Source organism: Coccinella septempunctata, chromosome 4 (genome assembly GCF_907165205.1).
Source record: "Coccinella septempunctata chromosome 4, icCocSept1.1, whole genome shotgun sequence".
In the NCBI taxonomy this organism is placed as follows: domain Eukaryota; kingdom Metazoa; phylum Arthropoda; class Insecta; order Coleoptera; family Coccinellidae; genus Coccinella; species Coccinella septempunctata.
Window position 1 is genome coordinate 9,917,008 of NC_058192.1, and position 27,236 is coordinate 9,944,243.

Genomic DNA, 27,236 nt, shown 5'->3' on the forward strand with positions numbered 1-27,236 from the left:
CTGTATATTTTTCATAATGATAATATGAATCGTAATTATTGAAAAAAGATTTTTTAAATGTCTATCTTAAATAATGTTGGTTCAATATTGAAACATCAAATAATAAAACTAAAGAACTCGAATGAAAACTAAACAAATAATGGTTAACATGAACCTCAAATTTATTCTCTTACTGATTGAAAATGATAACCTGTATTTTTTTAAATTCGGCGAAAAAACATAATTAAACAAAAAAATTATTTCAAAATTTATTCAGGAGAAATTTTCACAAAATAATATGAGATATTTAAAAAATTATTGAATCTTCTTAGGAATAAGGATATGTATGCATTGTCCTTATCCTTATACAATGCAATACCAAAGATTAACTCTTCTTTGGCAATACGATCAATTGAGTAGGATTCATTATGGGCTAATTCCATCATTTTCTTCACTTTACATTGGCTGATATAAAATTGAACTGATGATTCATTATATATGGAATTATTATAAACAAATCCGTTTTTAAATCAGCATCCCTCATCAACTGTGCGAAATTCATTCAATTCACGTGAAATGTTTATATAATAACCTTTCTTTCATGGTATTGCTGCAGATCAAACTCAATCAATAAAATATATTTTATCAAACTGTTGGATTTGGTAGCTCATTCGATATGACATAAAATTCACCGTCCCATAGGCGTAGCCAGGGTTGAGTTTCGGGGGGGGTTTGAAATGAAATTTTTCTGATTTTGACATATAAATTGAGACTCTTTGAAACTAATATTATGAAACTATATTATTTCGGGGGGGGTTTGAACCCCCAAAACCCCCCCTGGCTACGCCCGTGCACCGTCCTCTCATTCGGGGTAAAATTTATTAATAATAATATGAATATAAATGTTAATGTGGGTGAGCACCTTTAAATTTAGAATTGTTATCCAGTTGCTTAGGCAACCATTCTTACAGACATCCAAATTTCTGGTGGATGCGCCAAATCCATTCAATTTGATATTTGTATTTTTTTCATTTAAATGTTATTGTTATTGCAGTCACTGCAGTTACCTAGTAACAATAAATAAGTTGAACACAAATCCGGAACTAAAGAAGAATAATCCTAATATGATGAAAATCAAATGATATCCCTTTGAAGAGGAGGGGAAAAGGGCATGAAGATATAGAAAGTAGGAGCAGTTCAGTTCAAAGCATTGAACTCAATATTGAGTTCAATAGTTCAAAGCTCACTTGTTCTATGGCAGAGGCGTAGCATAGGCAATATATAAGCCATATTTTGGCGATTAAGCGTCTTAATCGATGTCTTTAAGCGTCTTTAAGCGTGACGTCATTAATTTTGTTGTCGCAAAAATAGAATATCGCTGATGGTTGAGTCATCTGTCGTTGTCATTAGACAGCGAATCGAATTGTGAATTTTTCAATTTCTGTTCTTTGGCTATTATTTGAAAAATATTTATTTATTCTAAATGATAATGCAGAAACTGCATTATTGGCAATAAAAGCACTCTTCCCTAGTAGGAATTCAAATCAAATTCGATATAAACAACATATTCTCCCTTCTTCTTTATATTACCTCTTTCCGCTTAAGACGTTCTGTGCTTAAGACGACACAGGCCAGAGACAAGATGACTCTATGACACAGGCGCTCTCCACAGACCGCCAGGTTCCGCTTAAAGCGTCTTAAAGACTGACGTCATGACTTATTCGCTCGAATAGCACCGCTTAAAGACGCTTCACGCGTCTTAATCGCGAAAATATGGCTATAAAGTTGTAGAGAAAACTTTTGTGTCAAAAAAAGGTGTTTATTAAATTAATAAGGAATTGGGAGAGCTGAACTAACTTTCGCAAGTTAGTGGGTGAGAATTTAATTATTTAAATTTATTGCACGGCACCAACTAATTGTATGATAGCTACGCCAATGCGCGCTAGTGTGACGTAGCGTGCGGCGATACCGGAGTGAACCGAGTATTGGCGATCTCCTATTGCGCCTTTTTTTGCAAAAGGGCCAAATATTGCACCAGAGTATCAACTGACGTTCAAAGTATTTTATGTATCATTAGTTCTATAGCTTACCCACTTCCAGTGAATCCAATAAACAGATATGGTTTATCAAGTTCACTGCCAACCCCCCAATAGCTATGTAAACATGTCTCCTTAATCCCTTGCATCTACATTTGCAGAAAAATAATAAGCAGAAAAAATATAAAAACATATTCTTTATTGTGTCAGGTATATAAATAAATAATATCCAAAATCTTAACCTAAAAAACAAATGGTAAAGCTGATGAAGTATTTCATCAATCGTCTGTCTTTTGTTTCTTAGGAGACTTCTTATCATCTTCTTCTTCTTCATTTCTACGTTTGGTTGTATCTCCATATATACTTCTTTTAAATTCTTCCATTTTTTCTTTGTTATTCAATATGCTGTTATGCATAAGTCCATTGCTGATTACATTTTCTTCTTCTTTGGTGCTACCATTGGTGACAGCTATCTTTGCAGAATCATCACTAGGATTGGCATAGTCATTCAGTTTCACTTGTGCACTAGGAGAAGTGTCAATTTTCATTATTTCCCTCAGAACCATTGTTGCATAAACTGAAGCGTCCAAAGTAAACTCTAGTATTACTGCTTTGAATTTACCATCTGAAAATTACATAATATATATCATCAAAAGTGATTTATGTTTTAATGCTCAAGCGAATGAATAGATTATGACCATTTTATGCAATGGTAGAGGATAAAATATATTTATCGATGTAGCTCACCTGGAATATCTTTGGGTTCCTCAATTTTTCTGAGTACGTCAAAGTCAGACAGTATCAAACTATTATTTGGATCGTTATATTTCATTACTTTCCACTTAAGGTCTTGAACACTACCCAGAATTTTTCTGTAGGCCCCCGACAGCGTGTATGTTCTAGAAAAAATATTTTAGTGTGTTGTACTAGAAAAGTAAAAAACTCACTTTACGCTTTGTTTGGGCATTTCTAATGTTAAACCATATTTTCCCAATTCTTCCTTATATTCCTCCTTCAAATTTTCAGGATATATAACATCATAACCAGGTAATGGTAACACAATATCATATATTGTATATTTTGATAATTCTGACTCAGTCAGAGCTTTAACTTGCTGCTTCTGTTTATGTATCTCAGGGTTATTTTCTTGTTCTGTTGATACAAATTCAAAATTAGAAAATCCAATCTAATGATACTATTATTTCATTATTAAGAATAAAGATCTTTACAAAATGAAATCAATTGGAAATTGTTTGAAATACCTACCATCTTTGCCATCTATGAAATTCTCTACAAAAGATTCGTCAACTCCTATTTCATTTTCAACAAATACATCATTAATAACAACCAAATCATTTTCAACAGGTTTCAATCCATACTTTTTAATTCTGATGCTCACCATTTTATTCCAAACTATACTTTGAAAGGAGTGTAGGTATAAAAGTCTCATATTTCTTGGTATCTAAAAATATAAAATAGCGAATAACATAGGTACTTTCCAATTATCAATTATTGACATACATTTTCTAAAGCATTAACATAATTATCCTTTTCTCTCGCTAATCCCTGAAGGAGTTTAGCTTCAACACAGTTATTTTTACTTCTATTCAAACAGTTGAAAGCCTTTTCAGAATCTTTAGTCTCAGCAAAAATTTTCTTGGCTTTTCCAACATCTGAATGCGGGTCATCTGATTTTTTCTGTTTCAGTATCAGATCACAAGCCTAAAAGGTGAGAAAAATACAATAACTTAGGTGAAAATCATTGAAATGATCAAAATAAACACTTTAAAGAATTCAAACTAAAAATCAAATTATTACTCACTTCCTTCCAGTTTCCTAAGAGAAGTTTAACGCCTATTGTGTAAGTTGGCGCTTCTTTATCATTCCCAAACCGCTGTAGCCCATAGTAATTGATGAAACCATTATCTTTCACATGTTCTATAGCTTTTTCAATAACTATATTTTCAGCAGCTACATTTCTCAGAGCAATTTTGAATCTGTTGCCTCTCAGATCACCAAGTTTAAGAGGAGTATCTTTAAATGTAATATTACCAATTTTTATGCTTCTTATTGGTTTTGTTTTGATGATCAACTTCCAAGGTTCAACTTGTTTAACACACATCCACTGTGTTGTTTTAGCTCTTTTATCTTTTATACCAGCATATGTTATAAATGAAGGTCTGATTTTAGTAACATCAGCAACCCTATAGCAAGCAGTCATTGTGTCTAGGGCTTCCTTATACAGTATGAAATGGACATAATCACCTCTACCCTCAGGCCAAACGAACCTTTCCTTAGAACCTATGGAAAAAAATATCGTAACTTTGTTTAAACAACAAAATTTCACTTACCCTGGGTTGGTTTTTTGAAAATCACAAATTTTTTACCATCTTCTTCTATTGTATTACTGTCAATTTTATTTCCAAAAATCCCCTTTACTTTTGTATGCAAATTCTTTCGCTCTTCCTTTTCCAAATCACTGACATCAAATTTAACAGATTCTTTAGAATTAGTCTTCACCATTTCTCTGATATCCTTCCATATGTTTTGTGGTAATGTCTCAATAGGAGATTCCTCCAAAGAAGCATAATCGATAATGACCTTCTCTTCTTTAGGAATATCAGTATTAGTCAAAACTGCTACTGCACCACTTGGATCCACTTCACTCACATGAAAATCTGAGTATCTAGCTTTAATGACTCCACTGAACCCTTCCAGATTGCTCAAAAATTCTGATATCCCCACTTCTGTTTCAGTTACCTGGTCAACGTGCCTAAATGTTTTTTTCGTATAATTTTTATGATCAAACTGAGGTTTCTGAAACCGCTTTTTGTGACTAAATTTTGAACAGTTCTTATTGTTCTTAGACTCCATGATGAGGCTACTTAACTTCTAAACCTTAATATTGGGAGCAGGGCTTAACGAGAACAGAATTACTTGAAATAATATCTTCTCGGGAAATAACACATTATCCTCAAAACGAAACCGAGTTATTTTAGCACCAGAAATAAATCAGAGACTTTTTAGTTTTTCATAACCTGCAACAAAGAGGAACCTCTTTGCCTGCAATTCGAACTTAATTCTTAACCTTAAATTCGAAAATCAAAAATCATAGAGAAAAATAAATCCAATTTTTGCTCCAGTATGTAGCCTGTGTAAATTTTCGTAACCAGTAAATTCAATAAACTCCAAAATATATATATAGCCAAGCACAGACATTTTTCGTTGTCTAGATCTTTCTTTCTGTTATTACATGAAATTATATTAGCAAAGATTTCCTTTCTGCCTTGTTCAAAATACCCGACCTACTTCAAGATGCACATTTTCGAAAAACTATGAAATTCCCAGCATCTTCACTTGCTACAATGCATACTTCGAATCAGAGACAACTCTGTCTCTGCTTCGAATGTACTAAATGATATATGCATGCATTTGTGACATTGCTTCTGGATGTATGATTACACCATGAAGAGTAGCTCCATAGATTATAAATATCAATTAATGATAACAATTAAAACAAATGTGGAATAAAAATAGAATATATAATAAACAAATTCATCAAATACATAGATAATCTCTGAATCTCAAAAACAATCCAAATATATTGCAAAAATATAATTCTTTCCTTCTTCAATTCATCACATTGAGTTAGTTAGCATGTGCCAAAGAATCAACAATAGACTGAGCAACATATTCTACATTTCTTGTAGTTAGTCCAGCCATGCTTATTCTACCAGATTTCAACATATAAACATGGTGTTTCTTGACCATGTATTCCGATTGGGCCTCTGAAATCATATCATAAGTTTTCATCATAGAACTTTACTGAATTATTGGTTATTGAATGATGAAAAACTAACCATTCAAGCCAGTGTAGGAAAACATGCCTATTTGAGAAGTTATATGGTCCCACTTTCCAGGTGCATTCATTCGTTCAATGGCACCCCTGAGTTCTTTCCTCATTTGTATAATACGATCAGCCATAGTTTTTACCGACTGCTTCCTGGAAATGAAAAATAATTATTCTACTGTCATGAGCTTATTTACAGTTATTTTTACCATTGTTCATAAAGATCTGGATTATTCAAAATATAAGCAATTATTCTGGCTCCATGACTTGGTGGATTTGAGTACATTCCTCTTATGAGAACAGTAAATTGTGACTTAAGATTCGGTATCAAACTGTTATCCTTAACAACAACAGTCAGATTACCAATCCTCTCATCTACAAGGGGAGTCTTATAGGACATTTTTTCAACAGGAAATAATTAGATATTAACTTACTGTATAAACCAAAATTCTTAGCAAAAGATTGTGCCACCAACATTTCAATTCCCCGAGAAATGAAGTACCTCACAGCCCAAGCATCTTTATCTAAGTCTCCACTTGCAAAACCTTGATAAGCACAATCAAAGAAACAAAATAACTTTCTTGCTTCCATCACATCAGCAATACGGGCCCATTGTTCTTGGGTTGGATCACATCCTGTAGGATTATGGGCAACAGCATGAAGAATTATGACAGAATTTTCAGGTGCTTTGTCTAAATCTTCCAGCATTCCCTCAATATCCAGTCCTCTACTGGATTCAGACCAGTACCTATATTCTCGAGCTTCAGTGAAGCCAGAGTTCTTGAAAATCAACTTGTGATTACCTGTTGAAGGAAACAAGTAGCCAATAATTTTTTTGAAAGTGCTTTCCATTGATTAGAATTAGGATTTGATTATCATTATAAAATCATTGATGACTCACCCCATGTAGGTTTAGAGTAATAAAAAACGGTGCAACCTAACTGGGAATGTAGAAACTCAGCACCAACTCTCAAACAACCTGTGCCTGACAGGCATTGTACTCCAAAGGCCTATAAAATACTTTCTCAAGTATTCAAATGATATTACACTGAAATGTTAATTTTTTACCCTGTTCTCTCTTAAAGCTTTACTTTCTTCTCCTAATAGCATAAGAGTTGCAGCTTTGGAGAATGATTCAAGGCCTAATATAGGTAAATACTCCTTATTCAAACTGTCATCGTTAGCCAAGGCTTTTTCGGCTATTCTGACAACAGGCAAAACCCAAGGTTCACAGTTCTCTGTACGATAGGCTGAAAAATTTAAATGCATAAAGACCCCCATAGTCTTATCAAATTTATTTATATTGCAATTCTAAATAAGCGGGCTACATCACTACTCAAATGAATCAGACATACCTCCGACCCCTAAATTGACCTTGTTAGAGTATGTATCTTCGTTAAAGGCTCGGATAAGTTCAAAAACCTCAATGGGTTGAGCTAGTTGTACACTGCTGAACCTCGACATAATTCAAAATGAAAAAATGGGAGTGAATTAATTAATTCAACTTATGCTACAAAGACTAAATGATCACATATATGTGTTATCTGTTATCTTTATTGAAACTATTAGGCAATTATTATTTGATCTTGATATTACTGTTTTTACGTCAATTTGTTTAACCTTTTTGACCTTTCCTTGATAATCTTGACATTTGGTCGATTTGCCGCTTTGAACTATCAAAAGTAGATAATTTTCTCCTACTGCTCATCGATTCTATGATGTAGATAAAATCAATCGAGATTCGAATGATAACCATAGAACATATACATAACCATAAAACTGTTTAAGAGGCAAATTTAAAATAAATAAATTTTCTGGCTTTGAGTTTTATCTTTTTATGTTATAAATATGTCCGAACATGGTGCTTGTTTACAGACTTATAATCAAGAATTAGTTAAATGTTAGTATGTATATATTTAATTATATTATTCATCTCTGTATTCTTTAACTAATCACTTCTATAGGTTTGGAAGAGTTGAAATCGAATAGAGTAGGTCTTGTAGAAATAATAAAGAGAGAAGAGTCTGAACAAGCTGTTTTAGAACGCAACATATCCGTGTTACAGGAGAAGCTGCATAATATTCAAAGTAAATTAAAATACCATAAACAACTTTATGATGATTACACTAGTACCATACAAGAGACTGAAGCAGGATTCAAGAAGGTAATTAAGTTCCTTTGTCTTCAATTTTTGTACTGATTTTCCCCACTTTCAGATATTAGAGAGCAGTCAGACACTTCTTAATCTTGTTCAGCACCAAGCTAATAAACTTAAAAATAATACGTCCAATTAAAAAAAATTAATTTAATTCACAAAATTACCTGATACTGGAAAACATTTTTTATTACAATCAAAAAGAAAATCACATGAGATGATTCAACATAAATGAATTTCAGAGGATTCAATTCAAACTTGTAAACAAACTATCAATATATACATATCAGACTTATAATTTATTTACTCCTTTTCCTGTTTATTTGGTGTGAACTTGAGTTTATTTTTCAATAAGCTGATGAAATTGGAATTATCTTTCACTTTCAAAATGAATCTCTTGGTTGTTATATTATGCAGAGGTCCAAATGCTAATGCCACCACTGTGCATGCTAAGCAAATTACATTGTAAGGCATACTGAAATCTGGGGTGGGCAAAGTAACAATCAGAGTTTCAGTGCGAATTTGTACTAAATATCCATTCCTTGAGGCATTGAAACTATCTCTAATCATTGAACCATCTTGTGGTAATCCTGTAAAATCTCTAGCTAAAGGCATATGGCAGCTTATTATCGCAGATCCAACATAAAAACCATGATTGGCATCAGGAGGATACTCTTGCCACTTCAGGAATGTGAAATCAAAATCAATTGTAATCATAGCTACAGATTTTGCTGGTAAACGCAATAATAATTCAAGTTGATGATATCTTGTTCTCAGTTTTCCTGGTTTGAATTTGAGCATTATTGGCTTTAAATCTCTACCACCTGAGGATATCTTCAGCGTGTGTAAATACAACTGCAGATACCAAGGTATATTCTGAAGAAGTACAACATCAAGATCACTCCAGTGGTTGTTGTTCAACTTAATGACCAATCCTCCACTTTCTTTACCATACCCTGAGAGGTATTGGTGAGCACATAGGACTGGAGGAACTGTTACTGTAATTTCTTGTTTAGGAAAATAATTAGCACCAACTGAAAATGCTTTCCCCTTAAATTGATATTTTGCTAATTTACTGACAGTTCCACCTCGTATTGATGTGATTATTTCATCAGGTTCTTCTGTTAGATGGAAAGGATTAGACGAGTTAGATGTTATGTCAATATAAATTGTACTAGAATCAGCTAAACTACATGTATTAATGATACCCTGACCAAAAAATTTTATAAGAGACCAATTTTTTGTACCTAATGTTTTGCTATCATATACTAAAGATATAGTTTGCTGTAATTCAAGACTTGTACTAGAGCAATATTCATCAGAGCATATTCGTCTCAAATAAAGACCTAAGGAATGATATCTAGTATTGTGAATGAAACCAGAGTTCAATAGAGAACCAAGACCAGTTTTAGCATTGCATGGCAGTAACTTCTTCCATGGAGTTAAATTTTCAGTACAGACTATTTCTCTGGGTAGACTAGAATACCTCAAATAACTAGAATTTACTTGATAATATTGATCAACTATTCCTCTTGGTCTGAGGGAATATTCAGGACTTATTGTATTTGTCCGATCTATGAAATTAAAGGAAGCACAAAGCAATCCAGATAGAGAAGCCGTTAACTCCTTCCAATTCTTATCAATATCAATAGTATTTGGTTTGAACCAAGCCCACACCTCACCACCTGGAGCTCCATTGACTACTGGATATCCCCATTTCTCATAACGCCATAAGCCATTGGTTAGGCCAATATTGAGTTCTTGTACATTATACCTCTCAACCAATTCTCCTAATATTCTAGGAAAAATTCTCGAATGGGAGGCTGAAAGTAAAGATTTCAAGAGGAAAAACATGAGATGACAGGCAAAACTCACAAAAACCAGTATCCGGCACACTCCACTTTGTAGTGAAATGAAAGTGGTTGTAAACATGATCTGTATTTAGTGGTTTTATTAGAAGTTCTTCCACAAAAGAATCATCCTCAGCCATGGCTCCTACTATTAAACAGAACCATATAATCCTATATGGAATGTGTGACATCTTGATTTGGTTCAGAAAATTTGTGGAATGCCTAATATTTTATTTATATTTTTTGTAGATAGAATTATATCTACGATATTATTATATCATCCTGTTTACCGGTGATCGAATAACACAACAAAACAGAATGACAGTTAAATATTTGAGGTTAGTGATTAGGGCAAAGAGTATTAACTTGATACTCTTTGATTAGAGTCCACAAAGGTGGGGAAGGAGAAAGTTAATCTTTGCTAATACACTCTTGAAGGCGCCTATTTTGAAAATGAATATCAAGAATACGAGATGAAATTTAGCTTTTTAACGCTTTCTCAAAACTTCTTGAAATTTGAAGTCCGAAATGGTCGTTGCAAATTGGCGAAGGAATTGGTTCTACCCCACCCAATGCCAATCATATTTTGCAAACGCCTTGGACATTTTCCATTTATTTTGAAAACTGCAGCAAAATTATTCATTCATGCCTTCAGAAATTATTGAAATTCGAATATAATAAACGAATACTATGATCTTGATTTCAAGTTATGATAATTTAATGTATTCTCCTGAGAACTCCTGGTGGAGTTAATTCAAACTTTGACGGTAGTGTAGACATTGAGTATTGAACTATTGAACATTATTGCTTCATGGCCTTCTTAAGACGAAGGGGCCTTCTAAACAGAAGGCCGCGAATGCTTCAACCAACGTTTCAATTATTTTCGCATCCACCAATTATGACGTAAATTGCATAGAGCGCATCCGCCTGAATTCTCAGTATGTTTTACTACTACTTGGTGAGAGATTAAACTGCCCGTTCAGTTTGGTCCAATTTGATATCTTTGTATCAATTCTACTTCTCGTTATCCGTTAACACGCCAATACATTTTTTTCGATAAAATTAAGTATGTACATATTGGTATAGCTACTTTTCAGTTTTCTAAATACCTACCTATAGGTAGGTGCACAGTAAATATTGCGGTACAAGAGATTGGAAATAGGTTTATACCAATGGGCAATGAGGAGATTGAAGGATATGTGTCGGTCCTAAGGTATGAATAATCTCCAACTAGGCTTGACGCCTGATCTTGCGAAATCTTGATTTTTTGAAAGGAACCCGAACGTTTTCTCCGACTCCAATCAAGCTTAAGCTACTTGTCCCCTGTCCCAATTGAAGCCCTGCCTTCACACATAGACAACTTGAAGTTGAAATTCTACTGGCAATTGGTCGCGCAACTGCGAATCACGAACCGCCCCCAGCTGACCTTAAAATTTCGGAATTATACTCAAAAATTAATTATAGTGTCTTAGTATAAAACCTAGATGCCGGAGTTGTAGCCGGAATACCTTCGAGTTAAATAAGTATCGAGCTGTACCGAAAAACAACGAGTCTACACGATACTGAGTCGTGTTCGGCTAATCTTACTTTCTGTTTTGCAGCTGGTCTTCTCTTCAGTTCATGTCAAACGTGGGGAGGTGGACGTGCTGTTCTCACGCTTAGGATGCGTGTCTGAGTACATACAAATGAATGAGTGTTTATGTTTGAATTGTACATGGATATGAGACTGAACCACGGGTCGAAACACAAGAAATAGTCGATAGTCCCTTCCTTGTGAAAATTCGACGGCATCGAATTGCATCCGGGCGAAACTGTGAAACGTGTAAGCGGCACTGTCCAAGGCAAACAACAGTGGTGCTGTGGGATTTGTTCTTATTTTTTGTCGGACATTGTGGTTTACAGCTCAAATTGGACTTATTCGGACGATCTTGCTGTTAAATTTTGTTCAAACGACGATTTTGGATATGAAGTGTTTGGTACGTATTTATGTCTCGTCGTATTTTTAGATTTGTAGCTTCTAACTAAGTAACTAACTGAAAATTTGATTCACATTGTATCCCACTCGAGACTATTTGCATGTTCACAATTAGACTGATGAACCTGTTTGTTTGTATTCTGGAAACTGGAAAAACCTCTGTGTAATAATACTCATAAGTTTACCATGCAATTTTTTCAAATAAATCATTATATTCTGCACCCGAAAGATTATGTTTTGAACGGCTCATTATTTATTAAATCGTACAAAGATTTTCGAGATATAAGGAGTTATTCCTTTCCTGGAGATTGTAAACAAAGTGTTTGTGAGGTTAGAAACTTCGAGTGCTGAATGATAAGATAACAGCAGTACGACGTACTGTATCTCGTCATTTTCCTTGAACATTAACCACTTAAATTTCAGCGTTGCAGGTTATGAAATAGACGATGTAAGGAAAGTCATTGAGAACCAGTGCTATCCAAATATAAATTCCAACAAGCTGAAAAGGGCTCACAGCTCATCTCATTTTTATAGAAAATGGTTTGTCCTATATACAACCATTTGAATTTCAAGAGTCTCATCAAGATTATATATCCCAGAGGAATAAATAGGTATTTCATTTTAACCCCTGTATGACAAGGTTATCCAAGATGAAAAAATCTGATTTTCCTAGATAAATACATAGTTCCTGCATGAGAAATTTCCAACAAAGGGAACACGTTTTCTCCACTTTTTTTGAATATATACGAATGAAGGTATGGATTTATGTATTTTCGCCTAATTTGAATGAGAAATTTACTATCAATTCAATTAAGTAACCAGTAAGTAAGTTTACGCGCAAATCTATATTATGATACCCAATGAGACATATAGGTACGCTCAATTTTCCATCAATTTCTATACGGTTGATTTGGGAATCTTGCTCATCAACTTCAGATTGTCGTTTAAGAATTCCCCGCCCCCGCCTTTTGTTAGGTCAGCCCATTCATCAGAGTTACGTTCGAAAAGGTGTACTTATGGAAGATTCAGAGCTGAACTTTGCCTACCTGTAGATTTCTCTCATGAGGGAAGGTAGAGAAAAAGATCTTTTAAACGGTGTTCAACGCAGAAACTATTAATTTCTATGATTGCGGAGAAGACAGGGAAGGACTTACTTCGTGGAAATCTTTCGTATGGGAAATAATGATATCTTTGAAGATAAGTCTGAGCTAATAATGACGTGAAGAGGAAGATTCATTGTCATCCGAAGAAAAAAACTAGAAAAAAACTGAAATGTTCAATAGAATTTATATTGTAACTGTTCAGTGATCAGAATTTATATGAATGTTATGATTGAAACGCCCATCTACTGCTTGTAAGAATGAACTATCAATTAAAATACTGAAGCCGAATCATATATTTATTTGTAATTGATTTATTGCTATGAACAACAAATTCATCCTTAACGATTAAGAACTCATAATATACCTGTTCCCAAAGGTATTACTGGAAAATTATTCTGACCAACAGGATCCTAAATAAATAAAACGCGGGTTCAAAAATATTCATTGTCGAGTAGTCTATTCACACTGTGAAAATTGTGTAAACATCTCAATCAAATTAGCTTCTAGGGTCATTTGAAATATGCGAAATTCCTAGCAAAAAGATAATCACAGAATATTACAGCAGAAGCTAAGCAGAGCCATAGACATAGAGAGTCTCTATGTCTATGAGCAGAGCACACCTTATTTGAAGATTCCGTGTTTCTTTTCGGATACGCCAACCCAAAAAATTTATTCGAGAACAAAAGTGAGAGATGTAGTGATTAGATGTTTCATGTTGAATGAACACTCGATAAAATTAAATCAACTTTCACTCCGTCAAGCTAAACAGAGAATGAACCTCTAACTTCCACACGCTTCTGGTCTCTGGAAATAATGTTCTAGGAAATAGTGAATACGTAATTACTTACTTTATAATCAATTAATAAAAGAGGACATCTGTCTTCGGAAAAATGTTGAACACAACCCGGTGCTGTTTTTTTTTTGTGGTGCTTAGCTCAGTAATGGAATTTTTCAAATGATTGACGAGCGCTGTTAAGTTTAGTATACCTAAATAGCGTTGAAGGTAATGAAGAATTTTCGGCGTAGTTGGCACCTGTCACAAGATTTTAAAATCGATCAAATTGCTATCAATAAGTTGTTTATCCTCAATGCTTTACCAGTGGTTTTTCTTAGTCAAATAGGTCGCGGTTAATGTCCCTGGCATTCTCTCACGTATTTTTCATCTGAAACCTAAACGATACAGCTAAGTAACTAACGTTCAATAACAGAAATTCAACACCAACGACCGACTTCTTTATGTCAACTTCCAAAAATACAATTTTTGGTGAAAGGCGCATAGAAATAATTGAGAGATAATCGAGTAGGATCTGTACTGTACAGTGTACAGTTTTTCCTTCGCTTTCAATCTTTCACGAAGGAGCGAAAGTCTATAAAATGTCTTCTTTGTTAACAATAGATTACTTCAAAATTTATAGTGCAATAGTTTTCCAAATCGAATCCTAAAAGAGTAATAAAAACTTTCCCACTTTTTTTCGTGACATGCAAAACTACTTGAGTCATAGAACCTTATCCCAAGGTTCTCCTCAAATGCGTCCACATTTCTTCACCAAAATGGCGTCTCAGATAGGTAATTATGTTCCCCTTCAGGTGTTTTTTTTTTAATTCTAGACAATTCACAACTGCAGAAAAACCACAGTGTGCAGTCCAATAATTGCGTACAAGTCAACAATAACCCTCCTCCGACAAGAGTCTAAACGCGCTGCTAGCTAGACACCCACAATTCCACAGGGTCGTTTCGTTCAACTTTGAAACCTAATTTCGCGGGAACTGTTCCAGCACCAATCGATATTAGTGGAGTTCTCGGTCCTAGACCTAAAATAAAATGAATCACGTAACTGGATCCTTTATGCAGGGGATATTTCATTAACTCTGTACGGCAAAGTTCAACAGCCAACATGAAACATTCCACGAAGTTTTCATTTTTCTGATCGTTTCCGTTTCGTAGGAAGGAATTATAAATTGGATGCTTTGGAGCGCTTCCTTCAAATGTGGGAAGAGGAAGGAGTGCGTCCATATGAGTAGATATCTAGTGTTTAAATTTGTTCGAATAATGATGACTAGAGAATTTCTCTTTTGTGTGAACGCTCCAAGTGTTCCATCATATAAGTTGTTTTGAATATCCGTATAGTCGTAGGAAACGATATGATGAAAACACTTCCATATTCCATCGAAATTAATGATTTACTTGGCGCGCTTCATTCTCACTGAAGCATTCACACACCAAATAATTTGAAAATGTCTTTTCGATTTGCCTTAAAAAACCAGAACAAAATGATTTTCATGAACAAGAAACGTTATCAGTGATTTATATCGATATTGCCCACCCCTGTCTGTGATCGGTGCTAACTTCACTTTTGTCAGTTTTCTCCACATGATTCTATAGCTTTATAGTTCTATGGTTTTCCCTTATGATTCTAATTCAGTGGTTTTAACAAACTGATGGCTGACATAGATTTGTTCAGATTTGCATTTGGTGAACGTCAAAAATCTCTACTATTTACACCTGTGCTGATATTTTTGATTAGAAATTCGAATAGATCACCAGCTCAGTTATTAGCAGTAAAGTCCTTCATCACTAGAACAAATTTATTATTGTAGTTATTACCAACAACTGGGATTATCTTGTTGAGTATCGGATGGAAGGGGTCGTCGTTATATGAAATACAACTGTATTTTTGTAAAGTAGGAAAGTGTATTTTTGTAAAAGTTTCGAAACATATTTCTGGAAAGAAGATATTCGATGGTTATGACGAAAAATGGGCAATCTACCAGAACGTTTCATCAAGGAATTAATACGGCATCAAGACAAGAATAACTGTGCATTTGATGGACTTTTGAGATATCATAGTTACAGATGACACTCTACTGCCGAGAGTATCAGATTTCACCATCTTTTCTTGCATTTCGAGGAGAGATGGTTTTTGGCTCGAAGGATTCACCGAATTAATTATTTCGTAAGCTCTTCTGTCCAATTTATGTTGCACGATACGAGCGCGTTGGACGAAAAGAGAAAGGATTGGGCGGAATGAAGAAATTTGTAAACCAGTTTTTTCTACGGTGAAAAATTCTGACTGCAGATTCAGGAACGAGCAGAAGAATACTCAAGCAGAAAAAAAGGTGCCAAGTGCAATTTAGGCACAACGCCCAAAATTATTTTTTCGGAAGTTTCAAACAGGAAAATGATTTTGCTACTTCCAATATCAAGAGCCAAAGTTACTATTGTGGGAACAATTTTATACAGTGTGTTTCAAAAAGGTTTTCCATAAAAATATAATTATTTCCCTCTACTTATATAGGTGTGCAATGTCAGGAGATCTCAAGTGTGGAGTAATTAATGTTGGGGGCTTGTCTCAATTCTTGCTGATACATACTGATATAATTATACCTATAACTCATGTTTGATTGATTTATACAAAGTTATTCCAACATTTTTATGCTCTGACAAAAACTTGTAAAAATGGAGTAATGCGAGATAAATTAATTAATGCATGAGATAAAGCTAAATAATGATATGATTAGAAATGTAATTATAATACTCAAGTGGCGTATCAAACATTGCTTTTTCACAGAAAACTAAAATATTAGGAAATTAAAAATCGACATTCTGCTAAAAAAATCAAGTTTCAATATGAAGGAATAAGAAGGCATCAGTTTGATGAGCTGATACGATATTTTGTCAGAAGATGAGCATATAAAAATAAGATGATGCTGTTGTGTTCTGGATCATACTTAGCAATAAATGCAATTCGACTGATACTTTCATAATATCTTATCGAATACACATTTCTGATCGGTTATTTACGGATTCATTGGTCAGTAGAGTTCCATCCTGATTATCTTATTCATTTCAACCTTCAAACTGTCGGAATGTTAACCTTCGTCAACTCAATTAACTGTTTCTCGAATTTAATCGATCTTGAACTACATCGATGATGAATTCGAATGCTGTATCAAATTGAAATTTTAATTGATAATGCTAAAAAGTTCCAATTTACCATCGTTCTAAAAAGCCTAAAATATTTTTATTCGTAACGAGTAGGTGTAAGTATGAATATTTTCAGTGACTAATAAATTCTTCGGAATTCTTCGCAATAGTGATAAAGTAGTTTTCATCTGAATAAATCTGCTTTCTTTCAATGGATATTCATAGAGAGATTGGACTGGTAAGTGGCAAATGTTGACGGCCATAATTGATTCGCCAAGTAGCCCACCGTTCTCTGTGTGCACAAGTGCAGCCAACAGACGGAAAAAAACCGGAAATGAAAAGCCCGCCGAGTTCCAATCCCTTGTAGCAATTTCATGGGACATATTTTCTATAATAAATTTAACCGCTAATCCGCCAGTAAAATGGGCAATAAACATCGAGTATAAAATTAATTATTATTCGCAATGGCCGCATTCACCCGCGGTATTCGATTTTTTCACCTATATGGCAGGATAAAAATGGGAATATAAATGATCGGGTAGAGGAGTTGTGAAGTATTCAGGCCCAATAAATACGGTGGATATCACGAATAAATCGCTGTAGGTGAGTGTTCTTCTCGCCGTCTCACTCGCAGCCCCGTGAACGCTCGCTTGTTGCTCGTCTACGTCAGTGTTGCCAACATTAGTCTTCTGAGTTAGCCAGTCTGCAAGTTTCGGAGTCATAGAATTGCTCATATTTTGCGATCTGACGTTTTTTGGTTTCCGCAAATTTCAGTTAGAAATTCTGTTCGCGTTATTTATAAATATCTATTCATTGACCTTAACCCCGACTCTTCAATTTAAGTACGTAATAGGTTCAAATATCGATAATGTGATGATGTCTGGTTGGCTGGCTATGTGTTGAAATCCATGATTTCAGGTCAAAGATGTCTCCTGTCCAGTGTCCACAGATTTCTGTAATCTGTGGACAGAATTTTCTGGGTTCATAGAATCTATATGAACTCAAGTAAAATAACATAGATAAAACCAAGTAAGAAAAAACAAGCATAGAAAGAACTGACGAAACTAATCTGAAATCCGATAAATTTCTGACTTCAAATCAGGAGTTCTAACCCAAATTTGTATTAGCAGAATTAACTATGTTTAAACCCAAATTTAGAACACACCAATCGCATTTTATGCATAAGGTTCGTTTCACATGAAAAAAATCCTAGATTTGATGTGAAATCCTGACGGTCGACAACGCTGTACCAGTTCCAGATGAGTACAGACCCACTGACTTTAGTAGAGGGGGGGAACTCTGAGAAATATAGCCAGGAAATTACTAATAATTTCGATGGCTACAATCTGATTACATTTAAATATATACCATCGACGATGTTTTTTGGAAATTCGGTTCTTTATCTACGAAGAATCGACTACGGTCGCCCACGCTATTCGAGGGGCAATGAAATGAAACCATCATTAAATGTGTTGATGAGAGCAGATGCGGCTGGTGTTTTACCGTGAAGAATTCGAGGTCGGCTTCGTACCAAAACGGAAATCATGTACCACAGATGAGACGAACTTTCTCGTGTTATTGGGAATGAAATTTGATTCAGCAAGATCTCAATTATTGCGCACAGAATTGCCCGTCAACATCGGAAAGGGCGATATATAGGAAAGAAAACATCGTTTTGGCAGTATTTTAATTAAAATACGCTTTTACTTTTTTCCTTTACTATTTTCCCCGATTCGGCCACTTCAAATTTTCATAATGAGTTATCCCACCCCTGGAAAAACCCAATTCCCTTCAGAACATAGACATAGACATAGTCTCTATGTCTATGCTTCAGAATGACGAGCTAAATCTATGACAATACACGTCTGTGGAACATTTGAACATAGTTGCATTTAGGCGAAATTGTTTTTTTTTTGTAATATCAAATAACTCGAAAACCTACCTTCTGTAGGTATGTTTGTTTGGAAATTTGGAAAAATTGTAAGGGGGAAAAAGTGTTTCTTTCGATCTCAAGAATCTTCTGTTGAAATAAATGTACTTTTCCAATCAAGTCTGCTTCGTTAAATTCTGCTGCCGCTCATTGCGATCGATGGATCAGGAAATTCCTTGAATACTCGAATACAAAATAGATTGGGTCTGGCAACCTTATATAATATCGAGGAAAAAGTAATTATTCATAGATAATTAGGTCTGCACTGTTTGAAATATATTGGAACGCTTGGCAAACTGCCCCTGCGATTAATCTACAGCGTTTTATTTACGGTTCTAATGAGCTGATAAATAAAAATTCTGATTAACTAGAACGATCGTTAACTATTCACCAGAGACGAAAATGTTTGAGGATGTTATTTATACCCATTATAATGAGAAAAATGAAACGCTATTATGTAAAAAAATTCAACTTTTAGTTTTAATGTAGTTGATTTTCTTTAAATGGCCATCCTCACTATTTGTGCTAGAAATGATTTTTTGTTGCTTGAGTCCATTCAACAATGATTGTAGACCTTGAAAGTCCAGACACAGCTTTATCTTGTCACAGATACCCTTAATTTCTGTAGTTTCAATCGTAGAACTAAAATATATAAATAAAATCCAAGTTTGAAAAAAACAAATATTCAAATTCAGAGCATATTAATCAGCATTCAATGTTGATACAATTATGTTTTCAATTTAAGAAGAACATAAACAGCAGTAGACACAAAATTCAGATTATCTTCGGTCAGTGCATAGATTCACATATAATAGGTCACTGTTCATTCGTAATACCAACCTCAATTCCGCAACACAAAATCTTATGTAACTTATGGGCTATTACCAACTTAAATTCGATTTTCCATAGCCAACCGGGATGCCAATCATTCTTGAATGGACTATACCATAAATTGAGTAAATTAACCGAAAGCCATTTGTGCATAAGGAACTTTGAAACCCAATCTCATGTCGCAGTCATTATACAGAGTGTCCCAGAAGTCGACATCCACATCTGGGATACCCTGTATAATGTCGATGTGATTGTCGGCAGATAGGCTGCAGTTTACAACATGTAAACGTAAATCCAGAACAAAAGACGTATGCCCTTGCGGTATCTCGCCATCAATTTCGGCCTCATTATAAACACAATCCCCGTCTCATGTTCGATTTGCAAGTTTTAAGTAAAACCGGCCGCATTCTTCAATAAAGACTACCTATAGCGCTTTTTCCTTCCCCCACATAATAGGCAAGGAGAGGTATTATGGCTCTTGCACCGTTTCGTCGACCTTAACAACAGCCAGACCGGTTTTCTTTAAAACTTCGCCTTACCTCTGACCAAAACTCCGCTGGCTCTGCTATTCAAGTCGCCGGGCTTCGAAATATTTGTGTGCATTTCGGATGAATTTGATGAAACGATAAAATATTTGGTATTTATACCCCGTAATCTCTGGGTGATACGGCGGTGCCACTTTAAACATTCATCGGGGATGTCTGTGTCGTTTTCAAGGACGGCAACTTAAAAGATGTTAATTGGTGTTGTTATCTTCGGTAATGAGCCGTGAATTTGACATTAAAATTGTTCGCGAATTGAGATTGGCCGCCTTTTTCGTAAAAAATTTAATTGAAAGTCCATTTCAATGTGATTTCTCATTTTACGATATTATTTTTCGATAAATAATTTGCAGGTTCAAAGTACCGTTTCCGGTAGTTTCTGCTAGGTCAGCCGTGTCCTGACGTGAAAAAACTGTTGACATTCTATTCGAAAATTAACTTATTTTGTCTGGCTACACCACGTACTAACTCTGTTCGTAAATCTCCAATTTTTTCCACGTTTTGCAAATTCAATATGTTCTTCCAAATTTGTATTCAGTTATCCTACTTACGTTGCCGGTTTCAGTGCTCAAAATCCTCCTTTACTTACTTAATCTTTTTTTGTTTAATTTGTTTGTTGTACTTTCAGTACCTGTATAAATGTTTATTTTTGAGATTTATCACTATTCAGATAAGTGTTAGATGTAGTCAGAGTCAGTAACCATTTACCATTTTTTCCAATTCGGTTCGGTTGAAATGATACAGGCTGTTGAAAACCCCCTTAAAAATATGTTATATTTCACAAACTATTTTATCGATTGGAATAATTTTCTGAATATAGTTTTTGATGGATGTGATTAACCTTTTCCATATTCAAACTTCCACGCAAATTTTCCAGTTTCTTTATATGACCATTACATACCATAAAATACCAGAAGTTCAAAGAACCCAACTCGAGAGCCAACTTTTAAGAGTTAGCTGAACGTTCACTAATGAATATTTGACCAACACAAAGAACACAAAAAGTGTTCTTCATATCATTTTCTCGTATAATGGCCATATCTGTTTATCTAGGCTGAATCGGAAAAGGCGGCAAAGGAAAAAAACTGTTTCTTTCGAGCTCAAGAATATACTGTCGAAATATATGTAAAAGTCAAATGCTCATTCTGTACAGGCTGAGCAAAATCCGTTGTCTACTGAGGGAATCTCGAGACCTAGCAGCTAGAAGGAAAACGGATGACAAATTCTCAACCTCTTTTTACTGCCTAATCCAAATCTACAAACAGAGCCGGCCTATCATTAATAGATTTTGATTTATGAACAAAAATTGAGAAACTGCCATTTTCTATGATTCATTTCATACATATGTTCTTAATCTTGATGATACGATGAACCTACTAAAAATTTGTTGGACTCAAGGACTGAAATAATTCAAATACGTGGAAATATTTATAAAGCCAAGCTGAAATTTTTCGGTGATTACATCCAGCAGGTAACCTAAGGCAATTTCTTTTCGGAATGCGCTCATTATCTTACATCTGTTGTAATTATGATCCAAATTGAAAGAGTGGAAATATGCGTGTAAAGCCTGGGTCAGTAATAGTAGGATACCTTAGAAATGCCGTCAGTGAGATTAGACATGTTGATGCACTGGACCACCTGTGTAGCAAGAACCCCTCGAGTTGAACTGGAAATTCAGTCCATTTGTTACGTACTACCTTGATTTACATCCGAAATGTTTCCTATATGAATAAAAATAATGGAATAATAACAGATTACCGGTGCAGATAATAAGTAATCACTTATTTTCGCCTTTTGTGACGTATGCATTCTGTCATGACGTCATTAATTAGTGAGCAGATTTTATGGTTGGTGCGCATGAAGAAGAGCTATAATATGAGGTTAATTTTCATCTGAATATTCATCGATATGAACGCCCTTCTGCTCGTTTCAGCATATTTGAGAACAACGATCGAAGAAACTGTATAGTTGGTTTGTCATATTACTAAGAAAACATTTGGCGTATCTTGATTTGGAATATTGTGGTTAAAAACTGGTATATCCAACAAAAGTACAGAATTAAAAATACTGTGTCAGTGTCTATTCTCTATTCCAACCTGAATTATTTTCACTTTTAGAAAATATATTAATTGAACCCATAGGAAGCTACTTTTCAAGAGACTGACAATTCGGACGTGACACAAGGTCACAGTGATCCTTTGAAAATGCGAATAATAATCATTACTTGTACATACTCGAGGGTGTCAGATTTTCATACAGATGGTTAATCTTGATGTTGCAGACAAGTTGACCATTTAACTGACGGTTTGAATATGATAAAAAGGCATTTTTTTTAGATTATCTCCCTTCCTGTACCTCTAATCGTTTCTGTATTCATCATAAAAGTTGTAGATAATAAAATTCTCTACAACTTTTGTCTGAAGCAATTTTACATACTCCTAACCGTTTACGAGTTAGAGGACGATAATGATGATCGTTTTTTTTTTACTATTCTAACAGGCTGTCCTAAACAATTCCCTCTATTATATATATACAGGCCTAATTTTTGGTAGAGATACTCTACAGTTTACAGGGTCCAAGGTATCTCCCCTTATATTAATCTGACACGCTCGAATAAACCCCGAATTTCCCTCTTGGGCTCCCCAACTACGTGTAACACTATTTCTACAACCTTAAACTGTCAGCTGTCAAATATATTTTACTGGTAAATGGCGGCAAACTCGAATCTTTAGTTAATTTTGGGATATCTTTCAGTATTCATACCATGCGAATGGTATTAGGAAACGAACGCAGGGCATAACCTCATCAAAGGACATAATGATGCAAAAGGGAGATATCAAAGCATCTTTTGATGCAGACAATAAATAAGGAATTCGTCCTAATACTCGAAACTTGCATAGTGGTCCCCCTTAACAAGGAGCGCAGACTTCAATCAACGTAAGAAAACGCCAGATGAATAAACGGAAAGCCTTCTCAAGCATTACGGCTGAGCATGCCCGTGGAGCAGCCGGACTAAAATACACTAAAAACCGTTTAATTGGATGTATTTAGGCAACGCCCGGGAGAGAATTTCCTACGGAATTAATTCGTGCCTGTTACCCCCATATCGTTACGAGCATTCTGTATTCTTCCAATTAATTCCTCCCTCTTATTAACTGCCGTTGTATAAATTCGAGGACTTGAATGTCCTCTATTAGCGGAACTTCTGCGGTATAGCGGGGAGAGGACCACGTTGCCGGATGCTGGAAACGAAACTGCGAAAGTTTCTTGATGTGTTTCTCATCATATTTTATCGAAATTGGTCGATGCTCATTCTGTTCGCTATTGTCGACAACATTTCCCTACTGAAAATCAAAGTTTATTTCGAAAAACGCATAAAAAAAATTTTGGTCTATTATCCAGAGTGAGATTAAAATTGAAATTTGCACAAAAATCGAATGCCACCATACAAAGAATTTCCAAGCGTCTTTTGAAGATACAAACTCAGCACACAGGATGAGTGTTTGACTCGTACAAACATTTTAACTGCAGGTTCTTGGGGTCAAAAGAAACACTTTTTTCCTATGCCATTTTTTCCAATTCGGCCCTGATAAAAAGATATAGCCATTTTAAGTTTTCATAATGAGCTGTGCCACCCCTGGAAAAACGAAATTACCTTCATAATAACTAGCTAAATCTGTGACACTACACATCTGTGGATCTTTTAAACAGATTTGTATTTGGCCAAAGTAACCAATTTTTCAAATCTCACAGATACTTTTTAATTCAAATTACTCAAAAACGGCGCATTTTACGAGAGAATATGAGCAATACTTTTATTTAACAAAATCTTGAAATATTCATTAGATAGCGTCCAACTTAGTTTCAAGAGTTGGGTTCTTTGAATTTTTGGTATTCTTATAGTATGTAATGGTCATGATGAGAAAACTAGAAGACGTGGGTGATATCTTGTGCTCCAAAAAGATTCATTAAATAAATGAGAAACTATGTTCATTTCATTCGATAGAACCGTTTGTGAGATAGAACTAAAAACAATAATTTTTATGATTTTTCAACAGCCTGTATCTTTTAAACCGAGCCGATTCGTAAAAAATGGTAAAGGCAAAAAGTGTTTCTTTTGACCTAAAGAATCTACTGTTAAAATATTTGTACAAGTCAAAGACCACTTTTGTTTTCAATAATGCCTAGACGTAAACTTTCAAAACAATTGAATTTTTAAGTATGTAGTTTGCTATGGAACTTCAATGAAAATGTGAGCTGTGTTATTTAAAAATATTTAACCTTTGAAGCGAAATTGAGGGATATTTTGGGATGAGTCCGAATTTTTTCGAAACTTTTTGTGGGTTTTCTCATCTACAATTTGAAGCACAAGGAAAAAAAGGTTCTTTCTGGAAATTTGAAGTGATTATCTTCACTTGTTTTCGATTAAAGGTATTTCAATCCCCAATTTTGCAGTTTACTCGGTGCAAATGTACAGGGTGGGCAAAATTCGTTGTCCACTGAGGGGATCTCGAGAATTATAAGAGCTAGAAGAAAACGGATAACATTTCCGAGCTCTTTTTCAGAGAAACAAAGAATTGTGGAAACCGTAGCCTCCTACGATTCTTCGCTTTTTAAGTTATTATAAAAAAAAAACTTTGGTTTTTTAAAACTTTTATAAACTTGTTATTTTTGAATTGGAAACAGAAACTTTTTGTCTGTAGATTCTACGTATGAAAGTGCCTAAAAAGTTTGAAGTTTCAGATCTGTAACTCCAAAGACAAAAAAGTTATGAGAACTTTTCGAAATCGCCAAAATCTCATTTTTTGCTAATAACTCAAAAACGCAAAATCTTAAAAGGCTAAGGTTTTTACCATTCTTTGTTTCTCTGAAAAAGAGTTTGGAAATTGTCATCCGTTTTCTTCTAGCTCTCATAGTTCTCGAGATCCTCTCAGTAGACAACGAATTTTGCCCACCCTGTACAACTGACTGTGTGGCAAATACGATTTGGAATAGTAAACATGAAATGAGATTTTCGATAAATTTGTGATATGTGATTGAATTCTTTCTTTCTTTCCTATCGACTACGAAAGATTTATGAACCAAAAGAGATGTGGCATCAGTGCATCATCCCTTACTGGAAGCGGCTACGTAATCTAGGGACTCCCTCACGTACTGAATTGGCAAGATATTCTTCATTCGTAAATTTGAATGCCGTTCTGATTAGACGGAATTAAAAACAATTTATTGCTAACCTAAATTGCGAACGGGTAGGTGCAATTCATTCTGCAGACTTGTTGATGGTCGCTCACCCTGCGAAAGGGTTCATTGCCTGGGGTGATGCGACCCCATGGGCGGCGAAAGGGGATGGACAGAATGTAAAGTAGAGAACACATTAATGCATGCAACAATAAATCTTTGTTTATTTATTCGGATAGCTCTGAGACTTTGGGCAGAAAGGGTTTATAAGAAAATTGACAAAAATTGTCGAAAGGGCAGTACATTTTTTTTTCTACAAATATAGATAGAGTTGTTCAAAGAAGCTAGTTTGTTGCTGTGGATCGGAAAGAGACATAACCATAATTAGAAATTGAACTGTTATAGCTCGAACACCAATTTATTCGAACTTATTGACTAGACTAAAGGCATTCTGAACAGGGTGGGCAAAATTCGTTGTCTACTGAGAGGATCTCGAGAACTATAGCAGCTAGAAGAAAATGGATGGCACTTTTCTTAGCTATTTTTCAGAGAAACAAAGAAGTTGAAAACCGTAGCCGGTTTTGAGTTATTAGCAAAAGATGAGATTTTGACGATTTCGAAAAATTCTCATAACTTTTTCGTCGTTGAAGTTACAGATCTGAAACTTGAACCTACTACAGGCACTTTATTACTTAGAGACGAGCTCAAAATATATTTTCATTTCGAATCATTAGGCGAACTTTCGTTCGTTTTAAATGCAGACTTTTATAAAAAAATTTATTTTTGAATTTCGAAGGAATATTTTGTCAGTAGATACTCCGTATAAAAGTGCCTAAGAAGGTTCAAGTTTCAGATCTGTAACTTCGAAGATAAAAAAGTTATAAGAACTTTTCTAAATCGTCAAAATTTCAATTTTTGTTTATAACTCAAAATCTAGAAATGATATTCCGGTCCTGTTTTCAGATTTGGATTACTCTGGAAAAAAGAGCTCGAGAATGTGTCATCCGTTCTAAGTATGATACAGGGTTAGAAAGCTTGTTACCGATTTTGATTTTCAATTACAATTTTCGTATATACTTCAATTGATGAAATCAGAATCAGCCGGAAATGAATTTAATTTGTTCGAAAATGAGCCTGAAATATAATTATCTATCGTGAAATGATGTGGATTTCAATTGTTGGGAGAAAATACCGTGAAATCGCCTCTTTTGAAATGAGAAACGAGACAAAAGTCGTTTGGCGATTACTAAAAATGAAAAGGTCATTACCATGACCTTTTGACTTCGATATCCATGGAAAACTCGTTAAAGATTGTCACGATTTCTTCGCCGAGTTTGAACGATTAGTGACTCAACAGTATCCAATTATCAAGTCTTTTATTGCGACATGAAAGCGACAGTATAACCTATCGTAAAATTATATGGTACTAACCAGTGTTCTAATGTTACCAACAAACACTTCGTCGATATGTTCATTTTCGCCCCTAATCGGAAAGAAATTGATGCGTTATAAAAACAAATTCGAAGATTTTTTTATATGAATATAAACTACAAAAATTTTTACGGTCCAAATCGTTTACCTAACTTAAAACAAATCAATGAACAAATCATTCAAAGTAAGTGTTCTCCATCGCTGGTAAAATGTTTCACTCGACCGTTTCCAAATATTTTTGTACGATTTTAGTGATTCCACCCTTTCAACTTTGCACAAGGAGGCTTGTCTTCAATGCTAAAATCACCCTTCTTGAAAAGTCGAAAGCATTACGTACATGGAGCATTTCAGCTACTCCTTTCACCCAATTGAAGCAGTAATCTAAAACCTCCCACTTATGCTGTTTCCACAAAAAATTTACGAAAGCATTGATCCAATGAAATAGGCTACT

The 27,236-nt window shown here is 34.7% G+C and overlaps 5 protein-coding genes across 6 annotated transcripts in view; 2 read left to right on the forward strand and 3 right to left on the reverse strand.

Moving 5' to 3' along the window:
* Positions 1-2,197: 2,197 nt before the first annotated feature.
* On the reverse strand, positions 2,198-5,053 carry LOC123311982 (pseudouridylate synthase 7 homolog). The gene is made up of 7 exons (XM_044896135.1): positions 4,367-5,053; positions 3,838-4,316; positions 3,537-3,737; positions 3,282-3,477; positions 2,963-3,167; positions 2,763-2,914; positions 2,198-2,640 (listed from the first exon to the last, which is right to left on the reverse strand). The coding sequence occupies exons 1-7, from the start codon at positions 4,887-4,889 to the stop codon at positions 2,294-2,296; spliced, it is 2,103 nt and encodes a 700-aa protein (XP_044752070.1). The 5' UTR covers positions 4,890-5,053; the 3' UTR covers positions 2,198-2,293.
* Positions 5,054-5,540: 487 nt separating this feature from the next.
* Positions 5,541-7,496, reverse strand: LOC123311318 (aspartate aminotransferase, cytoplasmic). Its single transcript, XM_044895213.1, has 7 exons — positions 7,221-7,496; positions 6,934-7,115; positions 6,767-6,875; positions 6,300-6,668; positions 6,075-6,240; positions 5,876-6,018; positions 5,541-5,803 (listed from the first exon to the last, which is right to left on the reverse strand). Exons 1-7 carry the CDS (start codon positions 7,327-7,329, stop codon positions 5,664-5,666), a joined length of 1,218 nt encoding a protein of 405 aa, XP_044751148.1. The 5' UTR covers positions 7,330-7,496; the 3' UTR covers positions 5,541-5,663.
* Positions 7,497-7,606: 110 nt separating this feature from the next.
* On the forward strand, positions 7,607-8,320 carry LOC123311319 (Sjoegren syndrome nuclear autoantigen 1 homolog). Of its 2 annotated transcripts, none has more exons than XM_044895215.1 (3): positions 7,607-7,765; positions 7,830-8,029; positions 8,082-8,320. In XM_044895215.1, exons 1-3 carry the CDS (start codon positions 7,714-7,716, stop codon positions 8,157-8,159), a joined length of 330 nt encoding a protein of 109 aa, XP_044751150.1. In that variant the 5' UTR covers positions 7,607-7,713; the 3' UTR covers positions 8,160-8,320. The 2 variants fall into 2 exon arrangements, with proteins under 2 accessions (XP_044751150.1, XP_044751149.1); XM_044895214.1 differs by having other exon boundaries at positions 8,089-8,320.
* Positions 8,158-10,216, reverse strand: LOC123311317 (GPI transamidase component PIG-T). Its single transcript, XM_044895212.1, has 2 exons — positions 9,896-10,216; positions 8,158-9,843 (listed from the first exon to the last, which is right to left on the reverse strand). Exons 1-2 carry the CDS (start codon positions 10,059-10,061, stop codon positions 8,324-8,326), a joined length of 1,686 nt encoding a protein of 561 aa, XP_044751147.1. The 5' UTR covers positions 10,062-10,216; the 3' UTR covers positions 8,158-8,323.
* Positions 10,217-11,371: 1,155 nt separating this feature from the next.
* The window catches only part of LOC123311801 (LIM domain transcription factor LMO4-B), a 56,623-nt gene continuing 40,758 nt past the window's right edge, over positions 11,372-27,236 (forward strand). The window contains exon 1 of the mRNA XM_044895889.1: positions 11,372-11,846. The gene's annotated coding sequence lies outside the window, so the exon portion shown is untranslated. The remainder of the gene's footprint in view (positions 11,847-27,236) is intronic.